Below are 26,284 nucleotides of genomic sequence, written 5' to 3'. Positions count from 1 at the left end.
TCTAACAATTATGGAAAATTTTAAAACAGAGGCTACACTGCAAAGGTTTAATAAAACAAGAACTCTTAACCGTATTAAATAATCCCTGAAATGCAGTCTGCAAATACTCTAACATCACAACAACACAATCTTGCTGAATTTACTCTTTACATCTTCATAACAGATACTAACCTTTATTAAGTATAGATTCAAATTTTCAGCAACTAATCTACTCCACTATATATAGGCAGAAGATCCACAGCTCCTTATGTAAGTACATATTCAATATTTAGTGAACTTTTCACTCTCTCAGAATCAAAAGATTTCAGAATCGCTCGCTCTATATTACACGAATTAATGCAGAATGTGGTACCTGACCTGTATTCCTGTGATAAGAACCGTACCAGCAAAAACCTTACAGCAGAGCACATTCCAACTGTAACTAAGCAACACCGCTTCAAAGGGCTTCCTGGAGATTACATATTAAAATGAATGACTGGCAGTAGTCTTTGAAGAGATACGGTAACAATAACACGTTAAGTCCCCAGTGGCTGAGAGGACACAGAACAGCGGGGATTTTACTGCATACAGACAGCTGCTGGCACAAAGTGCTCAGAAGCCTGTTAGCAAAGGAAATCATACAAACGTCCCTCATTCTCACCTGAGGGAACAAAATGCAGGCTTGTGTATTGATCACAGTTGTCTATTTATTCCTAGGTGCTGAGGAAGGGTTTCTCCCCAGTCAATGTACAGTGTTTGCACAGCAGAAATTAGTGGTTAATTCAGTAGCTCATCTCACCAAATGGTCCCACCATCCCCATTAACCCACCGGTATCTTCATTGTTTTCCACTTCAGTCAACACCTTGTTGTGACAAGAAATGAACTAGGCTTTCTCAGATGCAAGTGATGCACTGATTTTACCATGGTAAAATCTCCAGTAAGGGTATCCTATGACTAACATAAAGGAAAGACTTGCAACAAGTATCTCAGCTAGCTGTATTTGAGACTGTGTCACACAAAAAGGGGTGCTCCTAACATGTATTGGTGAGCCAAAATAAAACCCATTAGTTTCATGTGTCAGCTGGAAGCCCATGAAAACATTGATAGTGTTCTCATGAAGTGAAATCCTGCTCTGCAAAATGATCCTCAACAAGCACAGATATTGTCTGTAATTTCTGGATCTTGGTGACAATATTAAATAAAATAAACTTAAGTGCTTGCCTGATTCCATGAAGGTTTGTCCAAATAAGCTGGTACATTTTCAAAATGGCCGTAAGCTATACAGTTTACTAAAATAACCCATTGTCATACAGAGAAACATACAGAGTAACAAAAACATACAGAGAAAGCAGCAGAGTTATCCGAACAAACCCCAACAACCTCCTAGGAAACAAGGACTGAAAAAAATAAACTAATGCATGTCTGGTACTATCCAATAGCACATTAGGATTCATCAATGCAAATCTGAGCGACAAAACAAACTCCAGGAACAGACATAATTACACATGCTTCTCTTGAAGCTTTCCCCATCCCACTCCCATGGGAAAATTCCCCTGGCACAGATTAACCTAAATCAAAGTTTATTTGTTGGCATAGAAATCACTCACTACAGCATTTCTGATGCAAAGTAAATACAGTTTAGGACACACTCTTTTGTGTTTCTTATGAATCTATTAAAATGAGGTCTAAAGCATTCATAAGAATAAAAAGTGCTTGACTTGATTTGTTTTAAACAAATGTCAAATCTTATGAATCCTGAAACATTTGATGTTAACAAGAAAGCTGATGAAATTTAGCATTACAAGAGATCAGACCTTGAAAGAAAACAATATCTCTCTCATAGGTTTTAATATTGTTTTGTTAAATTGTTTTAGCCATTGCTTAAGTTAGAAGCGCTGCCACTGTTGTAATAAAGAGTAATCAGAAGACCCAACTGATCTTCCAGCTAAACCACCATTATCTTTCACACCTGTTCCAATGACCATGAAACTTTTCAGCTTTTCATTACATGGCATTGCTTTTTAATAAAATACTCCACCCATATCCGAAACACAAAAAATAAAAAAACCCTGCAATCAAGTTTTAAAATAGTAGTAATAGAGAAAAAAAGCAATATTAACTGTTACAGTCTTGCTGCTGCAAGTACAGCCCTTCTTTACGCCACCTTTCTCCTTTCTCTGTCATACTTACTGGTTTAGTTTATCATCTCACTAACAACTTCTGTCTATATTTCTCTCATATATATTACGTAAATGCACAGACAAACCTCACAGTTTTGATTTTAAATGAGAACTTGGACTCAGCAAAGAATAATAGTAAAGTTATTTAAATTAATCTGGGAAAGTTTCCTGTTTAGCACAGTAGAAGGGACTTCTTATGCTATCTGTTATCACAACACTATAAAAATTCACTTAATTCTAATTTCTCCCCCAGTGCATATCACCTACACTATTAGCACACTTAGTATGTTTGCTCCCTCTTTTCCTGTTTTACCTAATAATTCCATATTAATTGAACAGCATGCCCAACTTATGTGCTCCCTATAGAATTTTACCAACAGAAATTCTAGAAGAGGGCCATAATTAAAATGTCAATACCTGGTATCTTTCAGATGGAAGAAGCAGGAACATTCAAAAGCAATTTTGAATATCACTTGTAAGATACACAGATACCACAGTTCATGTCATCGCTAAAGGACACCTAGCTTTAGCTACCATCGAGATGACACCACCCACAGAAACTAGAAATAATAATCTTTCTTTGTATGATATAAATCATTTACAGCTTTGGAAACAATGAAGTATAATGCACAGAATGAATGCACGCAAATCTACCTTATGTTGTTCAAGCTTCCTGTGTATTGTATTTGCTGTTTCCTCATGAGCTTGCTGTACAGTTACTTCTTCCCTTAGAGCAGCCTCTGCCCTATAGAGCCAAGCACCTATGGTACCCAAAGGTGCAGGAAGAGATTTATCAAGGTGTATGTGCCAATCAAGTAGCTAGAAAATAAAAGTAAGAGGATTGGACTTCCTTCCTTGGTTAACTATACAAACAAGTATCTTGAGAAAAATCAGAATTTATACTGTAAGATCAAAACCCCCACTTAACAGTATGTTTGAGACATAAACTTAGGTATATTACTTCACATTAGTTCTGAAATTACAGCATTCTCACGGGCAAAAAAAATCTCTGTAAGGATTTGTTGGCTTGTGTATTTCCTTCCAGCAAGGTAACTGAGTTACAGAACAGACCACATATAAACTGGGACAAATGACAAGCTAAAGATCTGGGATGTCTTTAGTTAATAGGCACAGCAAGGGATGTGAGACCTTCTTCCACTCACTTATTTCATGCTTTTGCATAAAATCTTTTTATCTCTATTTTGAACACATCTTCTATGTGTAAAATGCAAATGAGTCTCAAAGGACTGTGGAGTTTAGAATATAGCAGTAAAGTACTATGCCTTTTTGGCAATCTCAGTTATGGGAGTGAAAAAATAGTGAAAATTATGTCCAAACTCCAGAATATTGTAAAACATAAATTCTGTTAAATATGTGACATTAAAAAAACCTCCAAATTGAGTAATAACAATTTAATAACTTCTTATCTGGGATGAACAATATAACTAGCTTGGTATTTTTCATTCAATTATTACAAAATTACTATCGCAAATACTAATATTAATTTATTATTATTGCAACCAGGTCAAAACCAGCATTGAAGCTTCATTTATTGATGAATTATTCAGTATTACACATAAATTTGTTCAGTTACACTAAAAATGTCGTATTAGAATTTCTCAGATAACTAGCAATTTACATTAAAACACTGTTTTATGAAGGAGCATTGTGCATGCATCTTTTTTATTTTTTACCAGCAATGTTTTAAACTGGATTAAGCACTGTTAGCATGCTTTCAAATAAAGGGAAGCCTCAAAGTATAGTCCTATTCTTAATGTTCATATTCTACTTTTGAGCAATATTAAAGATGATAGTGCAGTAAATGTTCTGAAAACAAAATAATTCAACAGTGCTAAAAACTTTGTTCATTTTATGTTCCTAACGCCTACTAAGGTCAGCAGCAAACAGGTGTCTGAATTATTTATAATTCTCATAATTTAATAAAAATAATACAGCATAATAATTTTCAGCTTACCCTGGAAGAAACTCTGTCCCATGCTTGCTTCAGCATAGCTTGATCAAGTGATAATTTACCATCTTTCCTTAATGACTGGGTTACAAGTTCAATCTGTTTCCTTTTTACCTCATATTGTACTCTGAAGTGCTTAAACGACTGCACAAAGAGAAAATCAAATCAATGTAGTACAGAGTCCGAGATTTAAATTCTTCGACATTTATGGAGTACTACAATCTATGGCAATTTTGTAGGGATAGTAGTCCTAATCCTTCCCAATGAGGAGTAGCAGTAAACTTGTATATTTACACTGAATTACATTTTATTAACGGTTTTAATAGACTGTAGAATCCTCCAGAGAAATACAGGTAGGACTTCTGTATTTCCCTTCAGTAATCAGATGCCTGAATCCTATATGAAAGGAAATAATAATTGATCAGATAAACTAGCAAATGGACTAAATGCTACTTGGGACAGACAGTGGCTGCTTTTAGAGAACAGATGAGTTTCAGGAGAAAATTTAGGCCAAAAATTGTCTTGCTGATTTAGACATTAACCTTTAAGAGAGGGGTTAAAAATGAAGCTCTAAGCCCTGTTCTCTCCACCTGTCACCTCATCCAGCCTTCAGCCATACCTCCTATCTGAGCTCTATCATGCAGAATCTGGAAGGACTGTACAGACACATGCTCGCTTCTAACTAGGACAGTCCTTCATACTGCTAGAAAAAGCTCTGTGTTAGGCAAACCATCTGTGCACTGTTCTGTGCAGCAAAGCTGGAGCTGACATTATAATTCTTCCACCAATAAAAAGCAAGACAGTTTGGTTCCTTATTTCTTTAAACTACAGTATACTGACTTGCAGATTGCATAAAATACTGCAGTACATGTTACACATACTGATGACAAACCTGTCATCATACACAATTTTCCCTACTGCTTACCTGGTATTTCTCCTGTAAGCTTGTTTCTGCCACCTGTGCTCGGGCTAAGTCTCTTTCAAATTGTTCTGCCCACACTTTCAGGTCTCTCAGCATCAGTCTGTCTTCCTTCTATGATTTAGTACAACCACACACACAAAAAATGTTGCAGCCTATTAGTAGAGGTGTCAGATATAGTCCAGAAATTAACACCTTTCTAGCAAGGCAAAGTCATTAGTTGTAGTGAAAGCCATTGCAACATCCAGGCCCAAATCTCTCATCACTTACCTTTGTACAGTGTAACTGAAAAGCACTTCCTAAGTATAAGAGGACTCAGCATCTAGACTTGAGTCTTACAATAGTGAAATCATGACAATTTGGAACATTGGAGCGTCAGAGATACTACTTGCAGTTCTCAACTGATATTAAATTAACACAAGGTCCTTTAAATGTACCTCAACAGTTAATTTTGATCTTCCACATATTTGCAGAGCCAATTTTCAGTAAAACTTAATTGAGCTGAGACAGGAAAGGATTTTACCTTCTTTTACCAGTATTTTTTTATCTGGTCTGCTATTGCTGGAAAAAAAAAGTTATTTCTTGAGTGACTTCAAGAAAATACTTGACATCAACCTCCAAGTTCAGAAGTTGGAAAAATATTTTGATAGAGAACGTATTAACAAGAAAAATTAAAAGAAAGAAAGAAATCCCAATTGTATTTTCTTTTCCTTCTGTGCCATTTTATGGCTTTGAAGAACAGCATATTTGTTTTACAGTTTTGCTTTAACACTTCAGTCTGTCATGGCACTCACTGGTACTTTGCAAGGCTGCAAAGTTCTCTGCAGAATTCTGTGACCTGGCAGTGAACAGAAAAATAGTAAGAGGAAATCTCAGGTCTGTGAGCATGTTATACGAGAAGGTTAGCAGGCAACAGAAAGTTCTTCTGTGCTCCGTGTAAGCAGGCTAATCAACCAGAATACAAATGTCCATCTCAGATTTCTAACCAATGAACTTTATGTGCTAGCTGTTAATCAGAAGCTACTTTTTAAAAGCAAAGAAGCCATATTACTGTAAAATTTGTCAGAAACAGTAATATTACAGGGAACAAAAGCAATACCACATCATATGAGTTAATCACTCAAAATGAGTGATTAAGTTTCAAGCATTACATTAGAGAAGAAAAACTGGACCATGTGATAAAAAGAGTAGCCACTGACTCTATTTAAGAAACTGAGCACCATTAATTCAAGAAAAGATTCTAACCTGGGAAGGGAGCCAATTATGGTTTCTTTCCTTGAAAGCTGCCTCAAATATGTAAAATATAATTTCCCTTAATAATTTTAAAAGTTTAGAGCTATTGCTTCGTATCAACTGGGGAAAGGAAAGGATCCTCAGATAGGAAAGAAACTCTTTGAGATGCTTCTACTAATTCTCTTACTGATCCTCTATCAAAACAGCAGTAGTTGGTTGGACAGAATCTGCACAACAGATTGTGCAAGTATCACAGGTATTAAATATCTGTTAACTCACTAGGTAAATTCTTAGCTGGGTAGTGGCAGCGAGGCTGAAGTGGTATCAGAGTAGCTGTCCTGGAACAAAGTTCACTATAGCTCATCCTCCTGTCTTCTGACACTCGCCAGAAGTTGGTTCCTGAGAAACAGTGTAGGACACGTGACATTTCCTTGTTCCAGCTATTTGTAATGCTGGGATTTACTTGACTGTGACCCAAGAAGACAAAACTCCTAGTACTTCCAACTTCTCAAATCTTTTAAAAATAGAAGAGGAGAACAAAATTCCTTCTTTTCTGGTCTGATAGTTGGCTTTGTGTGTGGAAAAATAACATCAAGACTCTTTAAGATAAACATCAAAGCCAGGACCTCCTCTATGAGGTGAAGAATATAAGAAGAAGGAACTCTCAACTTGTTCAGCCATCAAAAAAGAACTCTGGTATTAAATGCACTCCATTCATCAGAAGTCATAACTTCACCAAGACTATTGAGATCTCTGTTAGTATTTAGCTGACAGCTCCATAAAGGCAACACTAAACTATGAATCTTAATGGACTGAAAGTCCTGTAACAGTCCTACTAACTGAAACTTTAAATAAGATATTCTTGGGGTCAGGAAGAGAGTAAAAATGTGTCACAATGTTATGTATATTACTTTTAGTTCACATTATAAATTCAGTTTTGTAAAACACTGCCTTTTATTCCTCTATGGCTCATGCCCTTATTGGTGAGAAGCACCTCATTAAGATAAGTCTTTGCAAGAGCATGTGTGGCTATAACTGTTCATACAGCAATGTCAGAAAAATAGGAATTTTGCAAGATTCCTGTTAATATAGCTTAAAAATTTAATGGCTAAAACTGGGCCTGACCAAAGCTTTTTGAAATAGAATACCACTGGGATCACAAACACCCAAGGCTAAAGAACACAGGAACAGCTGCATCTCTCTTAAATCACATACCATTTCTCTCACATTAAGTGAAAAGGTAAAGTTAACAGGTGGCATTGAGTCTTCTGTGATTTTCTGGGGTTTTTTTACTATTCAGTTAGAGAATTTTTTGTTTACCTTTTTTAACTGCAGAAGATGTGTTTCAGTAACTGCTTAACTGAATACTGTTAAAGACATTGTGCAACAGTGCATGATAAGCATTTCATTTATTTATTCATACATTTCCACAGATTTCCAGTCACCTGCAAACTTGGTTCTGTAGTCCTTGGTTGATACAATAGTATTTTAAAGCCTCAGTTTGGGTAACGGACATAAAAGATCCACTTTCTCAGACACCAAGGCACCTGTCACCAACACTCCCCAGGTTTAATGAGCTAGCATTCTTAAAACAAGACTTGCATTAGTGCCTAGGGGTTCTTACTTTTAGACACAAAAAAAAAAAATAAAAATTCTTACAGATATGTAAACTATTTTCTAAAGCCTGCACATCTGAAGTAGCATACAGATCAGACCATAAGCCATCAAAGAAAAGTTATCTAGGATAATCACAACTATCTGTGTTTCTGCCAGTATGAGGATCACTGATCTCTGATCACATTTATTTCAGTTTAACTAAGCCACTAAGACTTATTCTGCATGCTGCTTCCAAACACCATTTTAAAGTATTAATTTATCCTGACATAATTCTATAAATATTCACTCATTTGCAGAGATGAATAGAACCAGAGCACTCAACTGCCAAACATCAAAGAAGGTAATTAGAGAAAAGTGTTTACGAGTTCAAATATGATAAGGGAGTACAATTCAAATTTACAAAGAAAGTTTTCAGCCCAGACTCAAAGTCAAAACATTATTTTATTAACTGATATGCCAAAGTTAATCTGAAAATTACATAATACAGAATACTCTGGTGTTTGAAGAGCTAAAAATACACATGAGAAATTTAATTATGAACTGGAAAAGGAGTACTTTTTGGGATTCTCTAATATGCAATTATCAACCAGGTGAACTGTTCAAGTTATAAAGAACAGGTAGAATAGGGTTTTCAAATACGGATTTTTAAATCTAAAAAATTAAGCCACCTTTTTCACAGGGATGTTGAATTATTGTACTGCCTATGTGCTGAGAAAATCAAGTCCCTTTAAAAATGTTTATATATATATATTCAATTAATTATGCTATTCTCTTTGAAAACTCTGGCTTCTCTATATGTGTTACTGGATGTATAGTATATAGGCATATGTGCTAATGGAACACATTCACTCATAACAGTATCACAGATGCATGGTGAATGCTGTGCAAAGCATCATCTTCAGGGATGAGCTATTAATGCCTATCTGTAAAACTAGACAGTAGATCACCTGAAGACCTCAAAAAGTTATTTTTGCAGCTATGTCTCAGGAAATTCCTCTTACATTGGGGGACTTTGCTGGCATAAAGATGTTGGAGGTAATAGGATTATCTTCTGAATTATTTGCTCATCAGAGCACAAGAAGAGAAAGACTATATCAGAAATACTTTGAGGGAGTGTGCTTCCTCTATAGTCAACTTTGTACCAAGATAAAGAATTTGGCAGAGCTTTTACCACTTCAAATCTTCACTGGCTTAAGCAGCAATGCACAGGGGCCATGCAAGATGAAGAATGTACACGATCCCATTAAAGCTGTCCACGTGAATGGAATGAGAAGATGGGAATAATTCTATCAGTAATAATCTTCACTTCAACATATAGCACAGATATAATGTATCATAGACATACATAATAAGAGATGAACTTTTGATCATACTCACTTGAAAATAACCTACTGCTTGTGTATTAAAAACAAAACAAAACAAACACACAAAAATGAATATTGAACCAAGGTAATTAACTGGATCAGGTTGAACTATAAACACTATAGATACCTGTTCTTTGTTTCATAATATATTTGCTTCTGCAGTCTTCCAGTTTCACCTCTGAATGTTCATTTCAAATACCCCATGTTAGGTTTCTGAACTTCTCTTGGTTAATAATAGAAAATTGTAAGTATCTAAATGTCCAAAACGATTAAGAAGTTTATTTTTTAAACTATCATAATTTATGTGAAAAAAGCAGTGCATATTACACAATTACATGTGAATGCTCTCCTTCCAATTCACAGTCCAAATACATCACTTACACAATCATATACAATCTAATATCTACTCTATAGACCTAAAGACATACACAAATATTCATCTAAAATGAGATTAGATGAGTAGAAACATCGATCTATAATCTATTTTTTCATGTTTATATCTATACTTAAGAAAACCAAAAGCATAGTCTGAGATTTATTATAGGAAAGATGACTTGCTTTTCTGTATTTCTGTGAAATTATTGGCACAATTAAGCATTAGGCTTTTAGGATCAGCTGATGTAAGGAAGTAGACTTAAGACTCATTATGTTCATCTATTTGTTTCTTTGGAAAGATTAACATAAGGCTAGCAAATCAATGTACGTAACAACACCTGAAATCTAAAGTCAAATAAGTGCAGGATAAAAACAGATTAGAAGCACGAAAGGTCCAGTTCAAGCAATTATTCTGTAGCACATTACCCTTACCTTAAATTTCATAAAAGAAATGACAAAAGTTGGGATTGCTTGAAGTTCCTAGCAACATGAAACAAACAGGAAAATAACAAGGAGGGAAAAAAAAAAAAAAAGAAGCAAACAGAATAAAGCAAAGCAGGCAGAAAGTCCATAGAGAACAATAAAAGCCACATGTGTAATACAAGATTGTACTTGTATTGTAAATGTAATGTAAATGTAAAATGTAAAACTACAAGATGTACTTAAAATACTATCAAGTTCATGTTTTTGTATCATATCTAGTGAAGTAGTTTTCGTATCAGATCTGATTTCCAGATTACTAGTCACTACATGATTTATTTTATCTGGAAAAATAGTTATTTACCTTAGAATAACTCTGATTCTTTGAGATGTGTTAACTACACAAGTTCACATATGTGTATAGCTGGCCCATGCATGAGATACTAGATCCCTTTTAATTCTGGAAATGCACAAGCAAATAGCTGTTTCCTCTGACCACAAATAAGGTATAAGGTTCAAGCACTACTCCAGTTCTTCCAATGGAGATTCCTTATAAAATGAGCATTGAATCAGGAGGGAAGATGAATAGGAATTTGTGTGGACAACACATCTTGAGGAAACACAGTGGCAGTTGAATTGGCTGGAGGGCAGGGGGAAAGGGTTGGGAATCTACACACACCCCCCAGCAAAACACCCAGACACACTGCACTCTGAAGTAGAATTTTTCTGACCTAATGTGGGGATCTGCAACTGCAATAGATAGTAACTCTTTCAGTTCTTTTTGACAGATAGAAAAAAACCAGTTGCATCTACTGCCCAATTCATCTCATTCTACAGCAGGCATTTAACACAGGTCAGATGGAATACACCCTAAAAGTGCTTAATTTTGAAAAATAAGAAATTAAGAGTACCCCAGGAGTTTAAGGGATAAGAGTCTTGCAAGGTTCTCTCCCAGGTACCTGGATTCTACCATTCTGTGATAAGTATTTCCTTACACTACACTTCAGGGGGAAGACAGAAAGAATCGGGGGATTATACTGGTCACAAGACTATAAAGCATGTTTGGATTTCTTTTTAATCAACTGCCAACATTTTATCTATTATTACCTAAGGGGAGGATTCATCTGAGTCAGTTTTACCTCTGTTGAAATACTATGCAGCATGAACTTCCAGAAGACAATTTATTTAGGATATCATATTAAGAAAGATGCCATGTATCTCTCACTGATTACAGAGGGAGTGTAAATACCTAGCTTTTAGATTCTTAAAAGATGGATGAATCCTGTCTAAAATAAGTAAACTAAACAAATAATGCAAAATTCCTGAGGAAAGCTTTATGATGGACATGGATACTCCAGGTCAGTAGAAGAAAAGAGACAACAGATACTGTTCTGCCTTGCACTGTTAGCTGTAGTGATCACAAGGGCACTCAATTCACTTACATGGTTTCCAGAAAACATAAAAGGGCAATTTCACAATGAACCAATCTTACATGTCTGGTCTGATCTTGCATATGTTTGTGTACCTAGAACAGAATCTATGGACAACACTTCTTGAAAAAGAACAAATCAATTTTCAATCTAAATGGATTATATAGTCACACAAATATATCTGATTCACTGCCAACTCTATGCACTAAGAAAAGAAGTACTCTCTCCTTTACATTTTTTCCAGTCAACTAATTTAGCAAGGTCAATATCAGAATAACCATGGGTGCAGAAAGGACTTTAGAAATGGTACTTAAATGGCTTGTGTGGTCAAGAAAGTCAGTTGCCATACTATGATTCCAAGCAGTTACTTCTACCAAAAAAGATTTCCCTTAAATTGGCAAAGTGGTAAGTTCACAAATGTTTCCTTTAGCACTAAAGAAAATAGCTCTTGCTCTCCTAAACAAAACCCACTTTTTTATTTTTTAAAGGAATTTAAATCTCCATGCTTATATGTTGCCATTTAGAACAGAACATTCTTCTAGCACTGCAAGAAGATCTCTACTGTTGCTGTTTCATTAAAAATAACCTTAACTATATCAACTAAGCTATTAAATATTATCATAGAATTGCAGAAACACAGAATGGTTCAGGTTGAAAAAGACTTCTGGAGGTCATCTGGTCCAAACTCCCTGCTCAAGCAGGGACATCTAGAGCCAGTTGCCCAGGACCATATCTAGATGGCTTTTGAATACCTCCAACAATGGAAAAACCGTTCGAGACAATTTGCACCAGTACTTGGTCACCATCACACTGAAAAAGTGTTTGCTAATATTTAGAGGGAACCTCCTGTGTTTCAGTTTGTGCCCATTGCCTCTGGTGGTATCACTGAGCACCATGAAGACAACCCTGGCTCCATCCACTTTGCACCCTCCCTTCAGGTATTTATACACATTTATATGACCCCCCTGAGCCTCTTCTTCGCCAGGCTGAACAGCCCTAACTCCCCCAGCCTCTCCTCATAGGAGAAATGCTCCAGTCCCTTCATCATCCTTGTGGTCCTTCGTTAGACTCACTCCAGTATGTCCATGTCTCTTGTATCGAGGAGCCCAGTTGGACACAGCCCTCCAAGCGTGTCCTTACCAGCTGGCAATCTCTCTTGAGTTGCTGGCAACACTATCAATTTGGATCTGCTGTTGTGATAGCCTTATTTAACCTGGTGATTTAAATGATCCTTTGCCTAATTTTAACCAAACCATATGCAGTTAAGAATTTAGGCTAAAACATGTGAAAGCACTCAGTGAAAAAAACTCTACAAGATATCTGATTACGAAATATTTGATTGAGAAATGTTTTTCAATTTTCCCACCAAATACTGTATAAATATGCAATATTACGTGTCTGTATTTTTAAACTGCATTGTTGGATTTTAAGCATTAGAGTCTCCCCATAAGTATCATGTAGTACAAATGACACTTTTATTTTGCTGAAGATCATCTGGATATTTTGTTTCATCTAAGTATCCTGCAGTCAACAGGATCGACTGCATTAACTCCTGTCTTCTTTCCCTTCCCCTCCAGAACTGTGTAAACTACAATCCTAACACTTGTTGGAATGTATATATGATAGACTGCCAAACCTCTCACTATGATTTTATTGAGAACAAATCAAATATCTTAAAATGCAAGTTCTAAGTACAAGACATTTGATTAACTGTTGACAGAATCTCACTGAAAATTCATAAGTAAAAAAGCTGAGTGCAAAATAAGCTTCTCTCTCTGTGATGTGACAGAAATACAAAAGTTTATAGTAATAAAATACCAAAGTGTGCAAAAAACTTTAGCCATTTGAGAGTTTATACTTACCCACTCCAAAATGGATGAAAGCATTGTACTATTGTGGGAAAATTACTTGGGGGGCATGGAGGGAGGGGAATTAGAGAAAACTGGGAGCTGACAGAAGCATAGTATTACAGAAAGCTTTTTAGGGTAAAATACAGCTATCGCTTTCAGGATGGTTGGCGTGCACAGAATCTGCATCACCACAGCTCCCTAAGCAACACACCCTGCCAGCTCAGCACATGCTGATGGGAGTAACAGAGGGTAGAGCGGTGTGGAGACACTGCGGCCAGGGTCTGCTGTACTCCCTGCAGGAACGGGAACCTTGTGGCACCACACAGCTGATAAGCTGCATAGAAATTGTCAAATGAAAAATATATGAGATGCCCACTGCTGAGCCAACCATTGTGGTGAAATTACTCTCCTCAGATGAAATAATCTCATTGCAATACTAATGCATACCTCCATGCCAAAGCTACCCATCTCCAAGGTACTACCACCCCTCACTGGATACATGAAACCAATCAGTAACAAAAATATGTATGACAAGAGTCACTCAAGCTCCACCTAAATGTAAAGAAAATAGACTGGTCTTAGACTGAAATAAGTCGAAAGGGGGGGAATTGTCTAAACTCTTGAATTACCACACTGATTTAGTATTTAACTATATGTTAAAACAAAACTATCCACAAAGTTAGGTCAATCTGACTTTCTAAAATTGTTACAAATCAAGGGACTTCTGATCAAGGGAGTCAGCCTTGGGAAGGATGAGAAACAAAGAACAGATAGTGAAAAGAACACCATTATCTAAGTTACACAGAAAGAAGCCTTCAAGTGAGGAAGTTCTGGCTATAACAGGAGACAAGCTGATAAAGCGTTGCAATTCACTGACATCAACAGAATATTAGTTGAAAATAGGACGATAATTGTGGTAGTGGGAGATCGCAACCTCTGACTCAAATGGCTCCCCTGAAAAAGGACAAATCCCCACTTGAGGAGCATGGGTAGTTAGTAAAGAACTTCAGTAGTGCTACCTGAGGATGCTTACTGATTTGCATTAGAAGCAAGAAACTTGTAACCAATCCTGTGTATGATAATGAATATGCAATGTACTATGAAGTATAAAAAGTAAGAAAACAAGGGGAGAAGTTAGCCAAGACTCCATCGTAACTTCTGGGATCAGTTGATGGGCTGAACCTCTCCTCCTCTATAGGGATGCCCATTAGGTAAGAACTTTATTCTATGACTAACTCATGCTAGCTGTTATTAAGTGTATTGTTTTAAGCTTGTTTTGCAGTCAGTGTATTATTGCCAGCAATCTCTGAACTTTATTCTGTCACAAACTTGCATTTTGTATAATAAAAATCTTCAGCTGAAATGAATTCTGTATAAACCTCTGGAGATTTGAGTAGTTTTTATAAGGGATCTGACTCAGTGATGCTGTCAGCAGAGGTCCCTGAATAGGTTAGTTGAATCACCTTCTGATACAGTGGGCTGTCATAACACAGGTAGCACAAAGGCTGGTCAGACACAAGGGTCTCATCTTTCCTGGGAAACTGACAGGCTGATCAAATATAAAGTTTGAGAAAGCCCCCTTTCTTAATGTGACAGCTGTTTTTCTATGTATTTTAACTGTTTCAGGGACAGTGACCACTTGGGGTCCTGGGCCTTTTGTGCATTTCTTACTGGCCTGGATCCATCCAGATCTTCTTCCCTTCAACCCATCACATGCCACATGGTCACCATTTTGTACCATGACCAGAGGTGAGGGAACTGGAAGTTATGGTGGACAGTACTAGGGAGCAAGGTATAGAGGGGACATAGGTGCCTGATGAGAATTTCTCCAGAGATGGATTAAAAGAATTTGTGTCAGAAAAAAATCAAGGGCCTATCACTGTTATTGACTGGAGATTCCACTGGAGAAGTGGAGTTTGTCTCAAACTGCCAAGCACTCCATCAGGAGTGTGAGAATTAATATAGTTCTTCCTCAAGGAAACAGAGAATGATGACATTAGAAATTTAGTGGAATGTTGAATTATTTCATTGCAAAGTCCGGGAATTACTGATTTCTGCAGTGTGACATGCAGGGGACCAGCAGTTCTACCAAAAATTCACCTGGAGTGCTACTGGAATATCTTAGCAATATCTAGGAAGAGGAATTGGTCTTGAGCTAAGCATGTCAAACTGATGAATTTGTGTTGTTTCACTTCCTAGTAATTCACTGGGAATTCTGGAGGCAACTCAGCAGTTTCCCTTTCAGAGCTCACGCACTATCATTTCTGTGGGTATAGCCAGAGGCAGGCAGAGGGTGGAGTGGCTCAGTCCTGCACTCTCCTACACTGTCTCTGAACAAAGCTCAGGAGAAGGTGGTGATACTGTTCCTCAAAATCCAACCCCAGCACAGGCAGCAGGCCTGGCTGAGGCTGTTGGCAGCAGAGACTGCATTGTGTGCCACAGTATGCGGACAACAGAACTGCTTTAGCCTGCCACAGGCAACAGCATGAGGCTTCAGTGCTCGCTCCCTCTGCTTCACTAGCCCCATTTGTCAGTGAGATCCTGTGGCATCAGCACATGTATGCCCTGAGACCAATGTTGCAACAAGGAAAATGAAAAATTCCAGGCAATGGAATCAGACAGCAAAGCTACAGCTGCTTTAGCCACACGCAGCCGTAAGGAAGGAGATTCACTCCTTTCAAAGCTCTTCTGTAGCTCTGTAGGAAATGCAAAGAAACACAGACAAAAACAAGTCCTCTTTCTCTCTTGCTGAGGTTGAGCAGATTGTCTCAGCAGTGTTTCCCATGTTTGCCATGAAGAAAGCAAATGATCAGGATTAGGAAGTGAGTCATGATCACTCGGAGTCACTGAGTATAGCCATTCTACTGCAAAGTGAATGCACTAGAGCATACACAAAACAAAAAACAAGACAACATGACTGAAAACAATTTCCTAGCTTGAATAGTCAGATAACACTGTGCAATAAAAAGAATACTGTGTCAAAACTGTGACTGCCTCCTGAGCCTAAAATCCTGAAGACTATCCCAAGCAATCTCTTGGACTATTGCTCTTATCCAGAAATGCAGTGTCATAGAACAGAAATAACACATTGCTTCAGGTAACAAATCATTGCAATCTCATTGATGCTATGCTTGAAAATCTCTTAGGGAACTTCAGGATCCATTGGTTTATTACTTTCTACAGTAACTCTTTGTGTTCCTTTTGGCTCCTACTGCCGGTAATAGGAAAATCTCTGCAGGATCATCATTCTGTTTTCTCCATCTACTAGTAAACATCTGCAACACTGGTTCCTTTATTCTCAGCTGATCTTTCCCAGTTTTGCTATTGTGTTTGCTTTTCACTTGAACACTCATCAAAAGGAAACAGAATAAACTATTAGAAAGCTGTAATGTATGTACGTATTGTATGCATTCATGTATGTAATGTATGTATTCATAAAGCCCCCGTCAAGATAAACTGATTCATACAGTTATGCAAGAGAAACTTACATCATTCTCCTGCACATCAGTCATGGTATGATGAGGATCAGGATAGTACTTCAAAAACTGGGCTACATAAGTCATGACAGACTTTTCATCTGGCTTGTCAACATCCACATCTGGACAAGAGTAGAACACAGTAAATCAATTTATAGCTGAATAGCACAAAATGCCGCTTAAATGTCTAAACACTATGAATTAGCCCATCTGATTTAACCCACACAGACAGTTCAAGCTTTATTCAACTATGCATTAGGTACCTTCTGGATCAAGGAGCCTTGGAATTCCCAGTTCTGTTTCTGCAAGTGTGAAGGCTTCTTCCAGGTTTTCTCTATTTGACCTTCCCCTCACTTTCTCCATGTCTACTAAATCTGGGCGGATAGCATGAATAACGGAATGAAATGCAACACCACTTCTCCAACTTTGTCCAAAATCTTTGATTTCAATTCCAACTTGCCTAAATAATATCAAAGAAAAAAAGAAAAAAGTAACTTGCAACAACATCAGGACTAGATGAAATATGGGAGGAGACTGGATGCTCCACCCAGTGGTTACTCATCAATAAATCGAAATCACTTGTTGCTCCTGCAATGCTAATCAGGTTGACTAGAGCTCCATCCATCCACTGCATAAATTCATTTCCACCTATGAAGATTAAAGAGTTCTTCGTTATAAACATACTGTATTTGTCTCCAGTGAGCTTGCTAGCAGCAGTAAGCCAATGGTATTTTGAACAAATGAAATGCACCAGGGTTCTCAAGGTTCTTGTAACAACACACAGTCTGTAGATGTACACAGCTCCATTCACTATTCTCTTCCTCACTATAAAGCACTTCATATCTCCCTCATTATAAGTACTGCAATTCAGTTAGGTACATCAGTATCACAGGAAAAAAAAAAAAAGGCTGCATTAATCTATCTTTCAAAATGAAAGCATAAACAGTGACAGCACTGCTGTTCAGATGAAAATACAATGCAAAAAAATTTTTATATTCTTACGAAAGGCATGAGTGACACTATAATTTCAAACACTCAGAACACTTACCTGTCCACAAAAAAATAAACACAAATGATCAAGAAATAGCAATATACAATGAGAAAGTAACCAGAAATGAATGACACTTCTGGCTGCTTCTTTCAAAAATAATTCTGAAAGGCATGGTGGTCCACAGACTGCAAGACAGTTTTTAACTTCAGCTGAGCATGCAAACTTCCTTTTACAACATACTTAGTTGTTAGGGTAGCTTTGTCATTGGAAGGTTCACAGCAACAGTAACTCTGAATGAAGGTTTCATTCAAAGCTCACTGTGATCATTGAAACAGTTTCACTGACTTTAATGACCTAGCCCTTGCAAATTACAATGTAAAGCAGGGCCAGGCTAAGCGTACCATCTTTCCTCTAGGCTTTTTTCAACACCTTTCACCTACTCCTCCCAAAAATGTTGACAGTTTCATTTATGAACCTCTTTTTATTTTGTTTGTTTACATATCTGGAAATTGCCGCTGACCACTTTCAGTTGCCTGTCTCTTACTGACAATAATGCAACAGGAAAAATGTCAAATTTGACTGTATTGCACTATAAATTACTAGTAATATACCTATTTCTTGGAGAATTGGAGAAAGTGTGAATCTTTACAATTATATTTCTTTCTTTTGAGGCACTAGTCCATAACTGGCCATTTCGCCTCCACACTTTACCCATGAGTGATCTCTTTAAATAGCAGTGATTCCTTAATTTTAACAAATAAATCCATTTTATTATTTTACATCTTTGATTATTATTTTCTTATTGTGGAAGCCACCAAACTACTATTGGATATTTGATCTAATTCATGTGCTTTTTTAATGCCTTTTTTGGAAGCAGAGTAAACATGGGATAATTATAGTAAATTAAGGAGATGATTCTTAAGTTAACAGGAGATAGCAAGAAATAACTCCAAAATAACTTGGATTAAAAAGAATGAAAATTCAAGGTAAACTTTGTAGTAATATGTCCCTTTTATCACAAAACTGCAAAGGATATCCATAATTTTTCATCGCCTGCCTTTCAACAGCAAGTGCCAGAATTTAGTGCTCCTACAAGCTCTGTCACTGAGGAATGCTGTCGGTGTGGGACTTGCATTGTCATATCAAGTGTTTTGGCAGCAGGACTAATACACTGTCATTCAGACATCTAATTCCCCTTTCAGTTCCTCATTGTGTCAAACATAATCCTACTCATTATTCAGAAACTATAAAATATGATTGCTTGTAAAATTAACGTAAATCATTATTTATTACTTGCTTGTTGTATGGTGGTAACATTTAGCAGCCTCAGTTGTCAAAAAGAACATGATCACAGGGAGGTGCAACAGGACAATCCCTGACCGACAGAGTTTAGAATCTGAGGGAAAAGTTTACACTTCAGATACAAACTCAGTTCATTTGTAGGTTACTTACTTTGCTGCTGTGTACTGTATCCATTTTAACAAAGCCTTCCTTGCACTTCCTTGGACCTTCGTTACCACCTTCCGTTTGCTTGGGGGACTCGCTGTTTCTGAACTGACAACACTCTCCACAGAAGAAGCACTGCTAGACAACGACTGCAGCTGTGGGAGGTTGCTGGTAAGCTCTTCAATCTGTGGGGAAAAAATGTTCATGGTTGTAGATGATCTTGATTGTCACCTGTTTCTTAACTACTTTCCTAATACAGCTGACAAAAAAAAAGTTGGGCAGAATCTATGGTTAACATGCTGTGTTTTATTTAACTGTGCATTAAAGTAGCTTCAAAAACGTTAATGTATGTGCCCAGATGATGGTCTTAAGTACAAGACATCTAGCAATCATTGACTTTCTTGACACCCTACAACTAGAACAATATGCAAGTGTGACATCTATGATTCTATGTTATCTATTATGACTAATCACTATCGAAATAGGAAACAATGGCTTACATTTACCTGGAACTCAAATTATAAAACAATCCACTAATTTCAGAGAAGGCTTATTAAATTAAAGAATAGAAGCAACCTCAATGATCTCATCTGGATAGTTCTTTATTTACCATTGTACTGTTTTGGCACAAATTCAGTTGCAGTTTTGCTTTCAGGTATCTTGTGAAGAAATAGGGAACGTACTACAGGCAAAGTGCACTAGCAGTGCTTGCCAAGGGTGTATGACAGTTATTCATCTCATACCTTTCATCAAATGAAAATTATTGGCTATCTTAAGAACAATAAGTTGACTAAATCTGGGGGTTTTTTAACATGAAAAAGTTATATCCAGAGGATGTTGCAAGATTTTCTATACTGTTTACTTAAAAAACAGAGTTTTGTCACATCACCGAATGAGTCTGCCACAATGAGAACCACAGCTCTCATGCATTTCTTCTTTTGTTCATGTTAAAATGATGTATCTGCCTGTGACATCTAAAGAAAAGCTCAAAAAATGACCCAACTAAAACTGATGAAGACAACTAGAGTTTCAGTAACTCTGGGAAACATAATTTTCCTCATTATCTCAATGAAATATAAATTAAAATTAAAATGTTAGTATCATTCCGGCTAACTTTTCTTCTGAGGAGATCTGAAATATTGAGGTGTCACACTGGTTGGCACTTACAAGAACAGCATCCCTGAGACATGAAAGCTACATCACAAGAGAGTCAAAGCCAAAGAATTCCATAAAGAACAGCAAAAAAATCAGTTCCTTTTTTAATTGTTGGGCAGTGATTTGTTTTGTTAACTCATATGGACAGGATTTAGAAAACAACTTTTTCCTCCCACCTAACTTCAGCAGAATGCAAATTATTTCTCCTCTACAAATTCAAAACCCTCTCAGTCTACTCCGTTCACAGCTAATTTTTCTCCTCCTTGCAAATGTCTGCATCTCCCAGTGAAACCAACATATTTACATATACTGTCTGAAAATAATTACTGTCTGAGATCAAGTACACTGGAATTATACAGCAAAATCACCACTGAGGTTGCTAAAGGTACTTGTAACAAGAATCCATATTCTTGTTTCTGCTGTATTCTTGAGAGAAAGCAGAATAATATGCTGAAGGAATTCCATTCTAGGCCCAGACCAATCTATTCCAAAAAAACCAATGTGAAGCATCCCTACCATCGACTGTTCCTTTAATCATTACCAGATCCTCAGCTAATTATAAAGTAACTATGGTGAAAGACTGGCACTACACCAGTCCATATGAAATGGTGATCTGAACCATTTTGAGCAAGCTACACTGAAATATAAAAAATGTAGTACCTGAAAATACAAAATTATGGTCCACACCAGGCCAAGGACAATAGAAGGTCTGCCATCAGCAATATCAGTTGAGTTTATGTTGACAAGCTTAATCTATATAGGAAAGAAAACATGTTATTATCCCACAGAAGGAACCACATATATTACAAAACACATTTCAAACAGGTTTTATACTTTTACTGCATTTTTCCAATCAAATAAAAGGTCTCAAGTAAAAAAATCATTGAATGGTGCGATTTCAGTTCTTAGACAAGTATCACTATAGGTAATGAATGACTTTTAAGACTGTTGTATGCTATTATTTGTAGAAAAAAATATTTAATTTCAAGTAGAAAGAACAATAAAAATTACATAGAAACATTGCACAAACCGGAGATCCTCTGTATATGGACTAGCATGAAAAGCAAAGGAAAAAAAAAAAGGACAATACAAAAATAAGTATTAAATGATTAATTATTAGGTAAATGCATTAAATTAATTTTACAATGCAAAGAAAGCACGTTTTTTGGCACATCTTACAACACAGTTCGTAAGGAAAGCAAATTTTAAATTATACAGGGCTTTCTTGCTATAGTTCAAACATATTTGGAATTGAAAGAGAAAAGTGAGTTTAAGAATGAACAAGAAAAGGAAAAAGGTCCCTTGCAAGACAAACCTGACTATAGTTCTTTTACAATAAGAAGAGAGTTGGAAAAAATTAGTTGTCCAAGGTCACATGACTTTTTCAACAGAAACAGGAACAGATTCCATGACTCTCAACTCCCAAATGCTAATCTATAGTCTGAATAAAGTATCACCCTAAAATAAGATTGCAAGATAAAAGGCAGTAAAGGAGGAGATAAAGAGTATAAGGAAATTATGAGGTAGGTAATGCCCAAGGAAATGGAATTAAGCAGGTACTATTGGAGAATTAGCAAATATGTTACCACTTATTTCGTCAGCAAAACTAAGAGTCTGCCATCAATCATGATAGAAATATGAAGAGCTGCTGAAGTGTTCACGCACTGCAAGCTTGTTCATGCACAAAGTTTATGGAAAAACCTTGGAGAAGAGGTTAAAGAAAAGCAGAAGAATGACCTCACGTGTCTCCCCAAAACACAGAAAAGACCGCAGTTGTCTAAATCAGCAGCTGGAAACTCACTAGATAGTGGCAAGAGCAAACAAAAAATTGTTTAGACCTGTGAAGCTCTTTTCAGAATTGAAACTCCACAGTCTGCCTGGGAAGATGCAGAGGAGAAATACCCACAGGTTTTATTTCCAAACCTCTCCACCAAGAAATCTGACAAAACTCTGGGAAAACGGACTACTTGCTCCTCTAGCAGGCAATAAGGAAAATTTCCTATTACCTACCTAAAGAAAAATATACCAAGAGTCTCTTCTGTCAGCTGGATCAATTTCAACAAAAGCTTTCCTTTTCTAGGAAATGAGGTTTTTCTTATATATATTACAGATCAAAAGATTTACAGGGTCTCAGCTAAAGCTTCTGATTAGGCTAGTGTTCACAGAAGCATAGCCTGCCTGGTCTAGTTATTGTGTTATCTTTGGTTTATAATCCATTAAAATGGATCTAAAACAACAAAATAGACTTTTTAGAACCACAAAAAGTAACAGTTTGGTCCAGAATGGTATCTGTTCATTGCCAGTTGCATTTTGCAATATAACAGGAGTATTTGCAGAAGTCTGATTGGACAGTGAAATAGGAAGTTGATTAAATGTGTAACAAACTTTATTTATGGGAGAGCCCATGGAGGAAGGAGATCCTGTCGGCACTCCTCAAAGCGCTGTACACAGCCACCCATCTCTGTTCATTCACCTTTGAGTACAGACCAGGGACTGCAGTCAGTTGCTGAAGAACCATTTGTGGTCTGAACAGCATCTGCACCTCCTCTGGGAGGAAAAGGTTGACAGAGTTGAAAGGGAACAAGGTCTTTAAAAAAAAGATTAGTCAGGATGAGTTTGGTACAATGCTCTGGATGATGCTCTGTTTGTGTTGAGAAAAGGAATGTACTCTGAATAATTAGAAAAGGTTCCACTGAATGTACTCTGAATAATTAGAAAAGATAAGGTGGGCACCTGAAGGAGATAAGGAGACCATCAAGTCAGGAAATCATTGAACAAAGAAAATTGAAAGGTCTACTCCACCTAGATCCCACCTATTGTGAATGGAATGACTGGGTGTCAAAATCAAATATGTATGTAAAGATGTTGTGTAACCTCTCACAAAAAACTGTATAAAATACCTAACTTTTCCCTGCATAGTTTGGAGCTAGTTTGTCCGGTGCAAATCGGCTAGCTCCCCGACGTTGCACGAAATAAATACCTTTGCTGCTTAAAGACAAAATTAGTCTCTGAGCAGTTACTCTGTGCTGTTTTGGCAGAGTGCATAGATGCATCCTTCAGGCTGGATTCAAACTAGAGATCACATGCTAATGCACACCAGTCTACCTGACACAACACACATTGCCAACTCCCTCCAGAAAAAAAACCGGCATATTGATACAAAGTACATAGAAAAATAACTAGACAAGTCCAGACAAAAATGCTTAGATATCAGAAGCAAAAACATGCCGCTCCATTTCTGGCAATCTATCTTCATCTTCAGCAGGGTCAGTTATCTAGCTGCACTGCTGCATTATTTCTGGGATCTAAGGTGAGTGATTCAAAGTTTGGGTCACCCACCACATTGTAACACATAAACTAGGGAAGGTTTTTGCTCCCCACCCCAGCCTTGTCCTAGGTTATACAGGTCTCACCAGAGAGCAGCCCTCTTTGTATCGAAGCCTCCACTCTCAGGGTGCACACAATACGGTTTGTGTTAACAAACTGTAGTACATAAACCAGTGAAATTGGGCGCTAACGCTGAATTTTGCTTTGGGAATATATTTGTCTTTGATTTTATCATATATTTTTCAATTTAAAAAAAAATTCTTATAGATTTCTTTCTACAGACACCTGCTAAGATTGTTTCCCATATCATAGAAACATAATAGGTCAAGATGCCATAGGTTAAAGAGGGAAAGAATTTAAAACCCCAACAACTCCTGTTCTGCTGCACTGTGGAGACATAAAATTCATGTGTTACATCTGCATTGAGAAAAATTGAACTGAAATGCAGAAATTAGAAGAACAAAATATCTGCAATCTAATTAAAAAAACAGATACAAGTCATTACAATACAGAGAGAAAAGTCAGGAAAAAGTAGATTGTTTCTATCTGATATTGATACCTAGATCACACTGAGGTTTTAGGTTTTCTGACTTTTGTTAAATTTATAAAATATTTTGTTTCATTTCTAAAATGGCCACAACACTGACTTTACCAGAATCAATCCAGGATTAGCCTGAAGTCCTGCCAAGCTAATAAGGAGTTGCATTGTTCTAAATTTTCATGTCTATACTTTCAGTGAGTAAATTTTTACATGTACAACCTAGTGAAGGCCATAAATCTATTCTTTTAATTTTTAATTAATACCTCTACTAAACTGAAGATAGTTGTTCTTTTCTGAGAACAGCAACAAGATAGTAAGGAATATGAGGAGCTGAAGAGCACATTTTTTAAAAAAAAGAAGAAAAAAAAAAGGAAGAAGATCATCCAAGATTATTCTAAGTAAAAAAAATAAGAAAAAACAAGTTTTACCCTATACATTGCTACATATTAGTGTTGGGTCTTGTAATTTTTACTTTACAGCAGCTTTTAGGCACTGTGTAGAAACTGAAGACTGCATACATAGCTCAGATTTTGGAGAATAAGAACAGGTAGGTGGATATAAATCATACATTTAAGAAAAGAAAGAAAAAAATGAAGGAAAAGACAGGACTAAATGCTACCAAACCTACCCGTCTTCCTTCTAGAAACTTAAGAGCTGTGCCAATGTTGGCAACCCAGTGAATTCTCTTCAGCTGACGTCCCTGCTCACAAGGCTTAAAGAGAAAAAACAGCATAAACTCCAATTGGATTTATACCAATTCACTGCAAAAAATGAAGTTCCAGATTATTATAAATGCCTATGTACATACCATACATACATCTGATTTATTTGTAAAAATGTTCCTTGAAACAGTCAAATCGTATCTTTGCATATACCAAGAGGGAAGGCTGACAGATAGAGGGGATGTAAATGTGATTCTTTGATTATAAAGAAGTCATATATATCTTAAAAACATCAGGATGCAAGCTGTCAGCTTCAGCCTATAAACTTCATCAAATCACAGAACTGTTTTTCTTATGTAAAATAAACTACTACTATTTTTATACACAAACACACACACAAATATATATATATATATATATATATATGTATGTATTTGAGAGAAGGCAACATTCTCTCAGTAAAATGCTTTTGCCTGCACAGGAGACGTCAAGGTGGTTGCTGCTTTTAAAAATCAGTCTACAGTGAAGACATTTTACATAGAGGATTTTTATCCACACTCTATAATACCTTACTGGCAATTAAAAAAACCAAACTATGACATACCCTCACTGAACAATGAATTTTGATGAACTTCAGACATGTAGGCTAAAAAAAGACTGGAATTTTGAATTAAATCAAGAACATATCCTAGGCTTCTAATACTCTACAGTGGAATGAAATTTGCCGCTTAATCTTATATTGTAATGCAAATATACAACTATTATAATTTAAATTTGTGATCATAAAATTACAAATGGATTTAACAAAGTCCTGCTACAGATTCTGAAATTCCTCTTGAAGTTACTACTAACATCATAGTCTCGTATACATAACCTTTAAATTAACCAGACATTGATCTGGTTCTGTAATATGTCTTGTCTTTCACTAATTCATATAGGCAGGATACAATTCAGTGAATTTCATTGTAACAGGAACCATCATTAAAATTCTTTTCCTGTTTTACCACTTCTGTTTTGCCACAAGAGGGAGACGTTCTGTTTTATACTAACAAAACAGAAATGGGTACATTTAACAGAGCAGAAACACACTTCTAATTCCAGCTTTTTTCACATCTTACAGTAAAATCGCTCTTGCAGTCTGAATTCCTACCTAATTTTGGGTATCACCTGCAATCAAAACAGAGGTGAAATATGAAAAAGAGGCAAAAGTGTGGCACTTGCAAATTGCCTACATGTGAAGGAACAGGTAACATCTGAACCCTACAGTAAGCTGAATGACAGACTTGGCTCTGGTCCTTCAGATGCTGCCACCTGATCTGCGAGCTGATTTGGAACAAGTGAGAGTCCAT

The 26,284-nt window shown here is 36.6% G+C and overlaps 1 protein-coding gene across 14 annotated transcripts in view; it reads right to left on the bottom strand.

Annotated features, from left to right (window-relative positions):
- The window catches only part of SYNE1 (spectrin repeat containing nuclear envelope protein 1), a 317,016-nt gene that overhangs the window by 226,110 nt on the left and 64,622 nt on the right, over positions 1–26,284 (bottom strand). For 9 of the 14 annotated variants that reach the window (XM_055810929.1, XM_055810939.1, XM_055810935.1 and 6 more), the window contains exons 5-14: positions 24,902–24,985; positions 21,436–21,456; positions 21,066–21,158; positions 19,257–19,435; positions 17,077–17,273; positions 16,826–16,935; positions 10,070–10,117; positions 5,055–5,162; positions 4,136–4,273; positions 2,815–2,979 (exon numbers count right to left, since the gene is read on the bottom strand). In XM_055810929.1, coding sequence (XP_055666904.1) covers positions 2,815–2,979; positions 4,136–4,273; positions 5,055–5,162; positions 10,070–10,117; positions 16,826–16,935; positions 17,077–17,273; positions 19,257–19,435; positions 21,066–21,158; positions 21,436–21,456; positions 24,902–24,985 — 1,143 coding nt within the window. The remainder of the gene's footprint in view (positions 1–2,814; positions 2,980–4,135; positions 4,274–5,054; positions 5,163–10,069; positions 10,118–16,825; positions 16,936–17,076; positions 17,274–19,256; positions 19,436–21,065; positions 21,159–21,435; positions 21,457–24,901; positions 24,986–26,284) is intronic. The other 5 variants (XM_055810932.1, XM_055810942.1, XM_055810936.1 and 2 more) reach the window with 3 other exon arrangements.

Source organism: Falco peregrinus, chromosome 7 (genome assembly GCF_023634155.1).
Source record: "Falco peregrinus isolate bFalPer1 chromosome 7, bFalPer1.pri, whole genome shotgun sequence".
Taxonomy (NCBI): Eukaryota; Metazoa; Chordata; class Aves; order Falconiformes; family Falconidae; genus Falco; species Falco peregrinus.
This window is presented reverse-complemented; position numbering and strand designations above follow the sequence as displayed.